At 54.9% G+C, this 9,468-nt stretch overlaps 1 protein-coding gene across 1 annotated transcript; it reads right to left on the reverse strand.

Moving 5' to 3' along the window:
• Window positions 1–6,631: 6,631 nt before the first annotated feature.
• On the reverse strand, window positions 6,632–8,243 carry LOC116373907 (basic proline-rich protein-like). Its single transcript, XM_031822207.1, has 2 exons — window positions 6,866–8,243; window positions 6,632–6,768 (listed from the first exon to the last, which is right to left on the reverse strand). The coding sequence occupies exons 1-2, from the start codon at window positions 8,241–8,243 to the stop codon at window positions 6,632–6,634; spliced, it is 1,515 nt and encodes a 504-aa protein (XP_031678067.1).
• Window positions 8,244–9,468: the final 1,225 nt, after the last annotated feature.

A 9,468-nucleotide genomic window follows, 5' to 3' on the forward strand; every position in this document is an offset into this window, starting at 1 on the left:
TGGAACACTGGTCACTTTAATAATGGAACACTAGTCACTTTAATAATGGACCACTGTTCACTTTAATAATGGAACACTGGTCACTTTAATAATGGAACACTGGTCACTTTAATAATGGAACACTGGTCACTTTAATAATGGAACACTGGTCACTTTAATAATGGAACACTGGTCACTTTAATAATGGAACACTGGTCACTTTAATAATGGACCACTGGTCACTTTAATAATGGAACACTGGTCACTTTAATAATGGAACACTGGTCACTTTAATAATGGAACACTGGTCACTTTAATAATGGAACACTGGTCACTAGAATAATGGAACACTAATCACTTTAATAATGAAACACTGGTCCCTTTAATAATGGAACCCTGGTCACTTTAATAATGGAACACTAGTCTCTTTAATAATGGAACACTGGTCACTTTAATAATGTTTTCTGTAAGTCTTCACAAGGTTTTCACACACAGTTGCTGGTATTTTGGCCCATTCCTCCATGCAGATCTCCTCTAGAGCAGTGATGTTTTGGGGCAATTGCTGGGCAACACAGACTTTCAACTCCCTCCAAAGATGTTCTATGGGGTTGAGATCTGGAGACTGGCTAGGCCACTCCAGGACCTTGAAATGCTTCTAACGAAGCCACTCCTTCGTTGCCCGGGCGGTGTGTTTGGGATCATTGTCATGCTGAAAGACCCAGCCACGTTTCATCTTCAATGCCCTTGCTGATGGAAGGAGGTTTTCACACAAAATCTCACGATACATGGCCCCATTCATTCTTTCCTTTACACGGATCAGTCGTCCTGGTCCCTTTGCAGAAAAACAGCCCCAAATTGTGATGTTTCCACCCCCATGCTTCACAGTAGGTATGGTGTTCTTTGGATGCAACTCAGCATTCTTTGTCCTCCAAACACGACGAGTTGAGTTTTACCAAAAAGTTATATTTTGGTTTCATCTGACCATATGACATTCTCTCAATCTTCTTCTGGATCATCCAAATGCTCTCTAGCAAACTTCAGACAGGCCTGGACACACCTGGCACTGCCGGATTTGAGTCCCTGGCGGCGTAGTGTGTTACTGATGGTAGGCTTTGTTACTTTGGTCCCAGCTCTCTGCAGGTCATTCACTAGGTCCCCCCATGTGGTTCTGGGATTTTTGCTCACCGTTCTTGTGATAATTTTGACTCCATGGGGTGAGATCTTGCGTGGAGCCCCAGATCGAGGGAGATTATCAGTGGTCTTGTATGTCTTCCATTTCCTAATAATTGCTCCCACAGTTGATTTCTTCAAACCAAGCTGCTTACCTATTGCAGATTCAGTCTTCCCAGCCTGGTGCAGGTCTACAATTTTGTTTCTGGTTTCCTTTGACAGCTCTTTGGTCTTGGCCATAGTGTGACTGTTTGAGGTTGTGGACAGGTGTCTTTTATACTGATAACAAGTTCAAACAGGTGCCATTAATACAGGTAACGAGTGGAGGACAGAGGAGCCTCTTAAAGATGAAGTTACAGGTCTGTGAGAGACAGAAATCTTGCTTGTTTGTTGACCAATTCCATTCCTTTACTTTAGATTTGTGTGTATTGTTGTGAAATTGTTATCTATTTCTTGTGAGATATTACTGCACTATTGGAGCTAGAAACACAAGCATTTCGCTACACCCATAATATCATCTGCTTTAACACGTGTATGTGACCAATAAAATTTGATTTGATTAAAGATAGATATTTTTGTGTGCTGGTTGTGCTATTAGCATGCTAACACTCATTAAGACAGATCGGTATTATAGCTAGCCATCACTGGTTGAAGCTAAAGTTTGAGTGGAATGGAGTTGACTGGTGACAATGACATGAATATATATATAATTCATTTGGATATATAATACAGTTACAAAACACATGTCATTTTGTCTTGAATTCAGGCTGAGCTGCTGTCAATAGGGAAAGATTGCTTCTGTGCCCCACTTCCTTGTTGTAGTTGAGAACGTCACTTTGCCGTGTGGAGCCAGAACCGGTGTGGAGCCCCCGGTCCGGTCTAGAGCCCCCGGTCCGGTCTGCAGCCCCCGGTCCGGTCCGGAGCCCTGTGTCTGTTAACACATTGACTTCTTCACCACTCTGTCTCGAAGAGCCAATGTGATTAGACACATTTCTCTCTCTGATTAGAAATATCAACTAGTCATATCTGGACCTGAGGCCAGCCAACAGCCATGATTACAGAGCATTAACCCCTCTGTCACACCTCTCATTTATCTCTCTCTCTCTCTGTCACACCTTTTATCTATCTCTCTCCCATCTCTCTCTTTCACACCTCCCATCTCTCTCTCTCTCTCTCTGTCACACCTCTCATCTCTCTCTCTCTCTCTCTCTCTCTGTCACACCTCTCATTTATCTCTCTCTCTCTCTGTCACACCTCTTATCTCTCTCCCATCTCTCTCTCTCTCTCTGTCACACCTCTCATCTCTCTCTGTCACACCTCTTATCTATCTCTCTCCCATCTCTCTCTCTCTCTCTCTGTCACACCTCCCATCTCTCTCTCTGTCACACCTCTCATCTCTCTCTGTCACACCTCTTATCTATCTCTCTCCCATCTCTCTCTCTCTCTCTGTCACACCTCTTATCTATCTCTCTCCCATCTCTCTCTCTCTCTCTCTGTCACACCTCCCATCTCTCTCTCTCTGTCACACCTCCCATCTATCTATCTATCTCTCTCTCTCTCTGTCACACCTCCCATCTATCTCTCTCTCTCTCTCTCTCTCTGTCACACCTCCCATCTATCTATCTCTCTCTCTCTCTGTCACACCTCCCATCTCTCTCTCTGTCACACCTCCCATCTATATCTCCCTCTCTCTCTCTCTCTCTCTCTTTCTGTCACACCTCTCCTGTAGCAACAACTGACTGCAAAGTTTTACCTGCAATGTTCTGCATGTCAATAAATTAGCATTCTAAATGCTTCCCTAATCTCTCTACCCGTCATGTCCTTTGTCATAGCAGTGTTATCAAATCCTGTACTCTGCATGCTTCTCAGTACCAACAACATCCACACTATTTTACTATGAACAATCTCTTTATTGAAGTGTTTATCATTTAATCATAAGGGTTTTATTATTTCACAGATGATTCCAGGGTGTTTGTTTTAGATATCCGTCACTTTGGAGACAGAACAATGAGAATACTGACATTCCACTCCCCTCCTATTGACTGGCACTGAGACAGCAGAGGCCATGGTTACAGACAGCACTACATTCAGGTTTAATCAATATGGTTACAGACAGCACTACATTCAAGTTTAATCAATATGGTTACAGACAGCACTACATTCAGGTTTAATCAATATGATTACAGACAGCACTACATTCAAGTTTAATCAATATGGTTACAGACAGCACTACATTCAGGTTTAATCAATATGATTACAGACAGCACTACATTCAGGTTTAATCAATATGGTTACAGACAGCACTACATTCAGGTTTAATCAATATGATTACAGACAGCACTACATTCAAGTTTAATCAATATGGTTACAGACAGCACTACATTCAGGTTTAATCAATATGATTACAGACAGCACTACATTCAGGTTTAATCAATATGATTACAGACAGCACTACATTCAGGTTTAATCAATATGATTACAGACAGCACTACATTCAGGTTTAATCAATATGATTACAGACAGCACTACATTCAGGTTTAATCAATATGATTACAGACAGCACTACATTCAGGTTTAATCAATATGATTATAGACAGCACTACATTCAGGTTTAATCAATATGATTACAGACAGCACTACATTCAGGTTTAATCAATATGATTACAGACAGCACTACATTCAAGTTGAATCAATAGTCCCAATATACTTTGAAAGTACAAAACATTAGGAACACCTTCCTTATATTGAGTTGCACCCTTTTTTGCCCTGAGAACCACCTCAATTAGTCGGGGCATGGACTCTACGGGGTGTCCAGCGTTCCACAGGGATGCTGGTCCATGTCGACTCCAATGCTTCCCACAGTTGTGTCAAGTTGTCTGGATGTCCTTTGGGTGGTGGACCATTCTTGATACACACAGGAAACTGTTGAGTGTGAAAAATCCAGTAGCGTTGCAGTTCTTGACACAAACCGGTGCACCTGGCACCTACTACCATACCCTGAATTCACCTGGTCGGTCTGTCATGGAAAGATCAGATGTTCCTAATGTTTTGTGCACTCAGTGTATGTGTGTGGCTGGATGATTCATGTAATGGTAGTCTCTACACGGTCTGTGAATAAAGGCTAATGAAATGTTTGGTATAACTCATGGATTTAACGCGTCATGTAATGGTTGTTAGCAGTTCTGTGTCTGCCTGGCTTGAATGTCTTGGAGAAGGCGGTCTGGCTGGCGGTCTGGCTGGATGGTTGGCTGGATGGCTGGTTGGCTGGCTGCTTGGTTGGCTGGATGGCTGGCTGGTTGGTTGGCGGACTGGCTGGTTGGTTGGTTGGCTGGCTGGCTGGCTGGCTGGCTGGATGGCTGGTTGGTTGGCTGGCTGGTTGGTTGGCTGGATGGCTGATTGGTTGGTTGGCTGGATGGTTGGTTGGCTGGATGGTTGGTTGGCTGGATGGCTGGTTGATTGGCTGGATGGCTGGCTGGTGGGCTGGATGGATGGCTGGTTGGCTGGATGGCTGGTGGGCTGGTCTGGCTGGATGGCTGGTTGGCTGGATGGCTGGTTGGTTGGTCTGGCTGGATGGCTGGTGGGCTGGATGGCTGGCTGGTGAGCTGGTCTGGCTGGTTGGTGGGCTGGATGGCTGGCTGGTGGTCTGGCTGGTGGTCTGGCTGGTGAGCTGGTCTGGCTGGATGGCTGGTGGGCTGGATGGATGGCTGGTGGGCTGGATGGCTGGCTGGTGGTCTGGCGGTCTGGCTGGATGGCTGGTGGGCTGGATGGCTGGCTGGTGGTCTGGCTGGTGGTCTGGCTGGTGAGCTGGTCTGGTCTGGCTGGATGGCTGGTGGGCTGGATGGATGGCTGGATGGCTGGTGGGCTGGATGGCTGGCTGGTGGGCTGGATGGCTGGCTGGTGGGCTGGATGGCTGGCTGGTGAGCTGGTCTGGCTGGCTGGTGGGCTGGTCTGGCTGGATGGCTGGTGGGCTGGATGGCTGGCTGGTGGTCTGGCTGGTGGGCTGGATGGCTGGCTGGTGGTCTGGCTGGTGGTCTGGCTGGTGGTCTGGCTGGTGGGCTGGATGGCTGGCTGGTGGTCTGGCTGGTGGGCTGGATGGCTGGCTGGTGGGCTGGATGGCTGGCTGGTGAGCTGGTCTGGCTGGTTGGTGGGCTGGTCTGGTGGGCTGGTCTGGCTGGATGGCTGGTGAGCTGGTCTGGCTGGTTGGTGGTCTGGCTGGTGGGCTGGTGGGCTGGATGGCTGGCTGGTCTGGTACCCCAGGTATTTCTGTATTTAACACTAATGTGAGAGTGTTTTCAGTAACAGTGGAGCTGCGGCTGGCTGGATTCCTGTGGTAGACTGGGGAGGGAGGGGGTGGGGGAAGGAGGGTGGGGGAGGGGGAAGGGGGAAGGGGGAAGGAGGGGGGACAACTGTTGACTCCATACAGTTGTTCATTTTAAAGCTCTATGGCTTATCTCCTCTCCTATGCTGTACACCTTGGAAACCACACTCATCTGCTGGAGCCATCCAGACAGACCAGGGGCAAGGTTTGGCCAGGACAGGGCCAGCTGGAGCCAGGCAGGCCAGGGGCGAGGTAGGGCCAGGACAGGGCCAGCTGGAGCCAAGCAGGTCGGACCAGGGCAGGGGGAGGGGAGGTAGGGCCAGGGAAGGGGGAGGGGAGGTAGGGCCAGATGGAGCCAGGCAGGTCGGGCCAGGGCAGGGGGAGGGGAGGTAGGGCCAGGGCAGGGGGAGGGGAGGCAGGGCCAGCTGGAGCCAGGCAGGTCGGGCCAGGGCAGGGGCAGGGGAGGCAGGGCCAGCTGGAGCCAGGCAGGTCGGGCCAGGGCAGGGGAGGCAGGGCCAGCTGGAGCCAGGCAGGTCAGGCCAGGGCAGGGGAGGTAGGGCCAGCTGGAGCCAGGCAGGTCGGGCCAGGGCAGGGGGAGGGGAGGTAGGGCCAGCTGGAGCCAGGCAGGTCGGGCCAGGGGCGAGGTAGGGCCAGCTGGAGCCAGGCAGGTCGGGCAGGGGGAGGGGAGGTAGGGCCAGGGCAGGGGGGAGGGGAGGTAGGGCCAGCTGGAGCCAGGCAGGTCGGGCCAGGGCAGGGGAGGTAGGGCCAGCTGGAGCCAGGCAGGTCGGGCCAGGGGGAGGGGGGGTAGGGCCAGCTGGAGTCAGGCAGGTCTGGCCAGGGCAGGGGGGGTAGGTAGGGCCAGGGCAGGGGGAGGTAGGGCCAGGGCAGGGGAGGTAGGGGCCAGCTGGAGCCAGGCAGGTCGGGCCAGGGCAGGGGAGGTAGGGCCAGCTGGAGCCAGGCAGGTCGGGCCAGGGCAGGGGGGAGGGGAGGTAGGGCCAGCTGGAGCCAGGCAGGTCGGGCCAGGGCAGGGGGAGGGGAGGCAGGGCCAGCTGGAGGCAGGCAGGCCAGGCAAGGTAGGGCCAGGGCAGGGGGAGGGGAGGGGAGGTAGGGCCAGCTGGAGCCAGGCAGGTCGGGCCAGGGCATGGGGAGGGGAGGTAGGGCCAGCTAAGCCAGGCAGGTCGGGCCAGGGCAGGGGAGGTAGGGCCAGCTGTAGCCAGGCAGGTTGGGCCAGGGCAGTGGGAGGGGAGGTAGGGCCAGCTGGAGCCAGGCAGGTCGGGCCAGGGCAGGGGAGGTAGGGCCAGCTGGAGCCAGGCAGGTCGGGCCAGGGCAGGGGGAGGGGAGGTAGGGCCAGGGCAGGGGGAGGGGAGGCAGGGCCAGCTGGAGCCAGGCAGGTCGGGCCAGGGCAGGGGCAGGGGAGGCAGGGCCAGCTGGAGCCAGGCAGGTCGGGCCAGGGCAGGGGAGGTAGGGCCAGCTGGAGCCAGGCAGGTCGGGCCAGGGCAGGGGAGGTAGGGCCAGGGCAGGGGGAGGGGAGGCAGGGCCAGCTGGAGCCAGGCAGGTCGGGCCAGGGCAGGGGAGGTAGGGCCAGCTGGAGCCAGGCAGGTCGGGCCAGGGCAGGGGGAGGGGAGGTAGGGCCAGCTGGAGCCAGGCAGGTCGGGCCAGGGCAGGGGAGGTAGGGCCAGCTGGAGCCAGGCAGGTCGGGCCAGGGCAGGGGGAGGGGAGGCAGGGCCAGCTGGAGCCAGGCAGGTCGGGCCAGGGCAGGGGCAGGGGAGGCAGGGCCAGCTGGAGCCAGGCAGGTCGGGCCAGGGCAGGGGCAGGGGAGGCAGGGCCAGCTGGAGCCAGGCAGGTCGGGCCAGGGGCGAGGTAGGGCCAGCTGGAGCCAGGCAGGTCGGGCAGGGGGAGGGGAGGTAGGGCCAGCTGGAGCCAGGCAGGTCGGGCCAGGGCAGGGGAGGTAGGGCCAGCTGGAGCCAGGCAGGTCGGGCCAGGGGGAGGGGGGGTAGGGCCAGCTGGAGTCAGGCAGGTCTGGCCAGGGCAGGGGGGGTAGGTAGGGCCAGGGCAGGGGGAGGTAGGGCCAGGGCAGGGGAGGTAGGGCCAGCTGGAGCCAGGCAGGTCGGGCCAGGGCAGGGGAGGTAGGGCCAGCTGGAGCCAGGCAGGTCGGGCCAGGGCAGGGGGGAGGGGAGGTAGGGCCAGCTGGAGCCAGGCAGGTCGGGCCAGGGCAGGGGGAGGGGAGGCAGGGCCAGCTGGAGGCAGGCAGGCCAGGCAAGGTAGGGCCAGGGCAGGGGGAGGGGAGGGGAGGTAGGGCCAGCTGGAGCCAGGCAGGTCGGGCCAGGGCATGGGGAGGGGAGGTAGGGCCAGCTAAGCCAGGCAGGTCGGGCCAGGGCAGGGGAGGTAGGGCCAGCTGGAGCCAGGCAGGTTGGGCCAGGGCAGTGGGAGGGGAGGTAGGGCCAGCTGGAGCCAGGCAGGTCGGGCCAGGGCAGGGGAGGTAGGGCCAGCTGGAGCCAGGCAGGTCGGGCCAGGGCAGGGGGGAGGGGAGGTAGGGCCAGCTGGAGCCAGGCAGGTCGGGCCAGGGCAGGGGGAGGGGAGGCAGGGCCAGCTGGAGGCAGGCAGGCCAGGCAAGGTAGGGCCAGGGCAGGGGGAGGGGAGGTAGGGCCAGCTGGAGCCAGGCAGGTCGGGCCAGGGCATGGGGAGGGGAGGTAGGGCCAGCTAAGCCAGGCAGGTCGGGCCAGGGCAGGGGAGGTAGGGCCAGCTGGAGCCAGCTGGTGTCAGGCAGGTCTAACATGGTTAGCAGAAGTTATTGGTCACATGGTTAGCAGATGTTATTGGTCACATGGTTAGCAGATGTTATTGGTCACATACACATGGTTAGCAGATGTTATTGGTCACATGCACATGGGTAGCAGATGTTATTGGTCACATACACATGCTTAGCAGATGTTATTGGTCACATGGTTAGCAGAAGTTATTGGTCACATGGTTAGCAGAAGTTATTGGTCACATGGTTATCAGATGTTATTAGTCACATGGTTAGCAGATGTTATTGGTCACATGGTTAGCAGATGTTATTGGTCACATGGTTAGCAGAAGTTATTGGTCACATGGTTTGCAGATGTTATTGGTCACATGGTTAGCAGAAGTTATTGGTCACATGGTTAGCAGATGTTATTGGTGGGGAGGGGAGGTAGGGCCAGCTGGAGCCAGGCAGGTCGGGCCAGGGCATGGGAGGTAGGGCCAGCTAAGCCAGGCAGGTCGGGCCAGGGCAGGGGAGGTAGGGCCAGCTGGAGCCAGGCAGGTCGGGCCAGGGCAGGGGGAGGGGAGGTAGGGCCAGCTGGAGTCAGGCAGGTCTGGCCAGGGGGAGGGGGGGTAGGGCCAGCGGTGATGCATTGTGCAGACCTCACTACCCTCTGGAGAGCCGTGTTGTCTTTCTGTCAGGCAGCTAAACCATGTCGTCGTTCTGTCAGGCAGCTAAACCATGTCGTCGTTCTGTCAGGCAGCTAAACCATGTTGTCTTTCTATCAGGCAGCTAAACCATGTCGTCTTCCTGTCAGGCAGCTAAACCATGTTGTCTTTCTGTCAGGCAGCTAAACCATGTCGTCTTTCTGTCAGGCAGCTAAACCATGTCGTCTTTCTGTCAGGCAGCTAAACCATGTTGTCTTTCTGTCAGGCAGCTAAACCATGTCGTCCAAACTTTTGGCTGGTAATGTACACACAAGACATGCACTCTACACATGGACGTTGTATTGTAGATGTGTGATAGTGGAGCAGTGGCCTGCTAGGCCTAGCTGCGCAGCATCATAATCCTATTGTTTTTCTCTGTGCTCTGCTCTTTCTTTAGCAGAATCTGTAAAACATTTACTGCAGCCAGTGTGCTGACCATACAGTGTATACTTCCCAAACAGCACCCTATTCCCTACATAGTGCACTACTTTTGACCAGAGCCATATGCACTTTATAGGGAATAAGGTGCCATTTGGGATGCAAACAGAGCCCCTCTTGACCCCTCCACC

The sequence above is a fragment of the Oncorhynchus kisutch genome, linkage group LG4 (genome assembly GCF_002021735.2).
Source record: "Oncorhynchus kisutch isolate 150728-3 linkage group LG4, Okis_V2, whole genome shotgun sequence".
NCBI classification, from domain to species: Eukaryota; Metazoa; Chordata; class Actinopteri; order Salmoniformes; family Salmonidae; genus Oncorhynchus; species Oncorhynchus kisutch.

Coding starts and splice junctions, on each gene's coding strand:
- LOC116373907 (XM_031822207.1), bottom strand. CDS start 8,243: ATGTTAGACCTGCCTGACACCAGCTGGCTCCAGCTGGCCCTACCTCCC. Junction 6,769..6,865: donor CCTCCCCTGCCCCTGCCCTG/GCCCGACCTGCC, acceptor GCCTGGCTCCAG/CTGGCCCTACCTCCCCTGCC.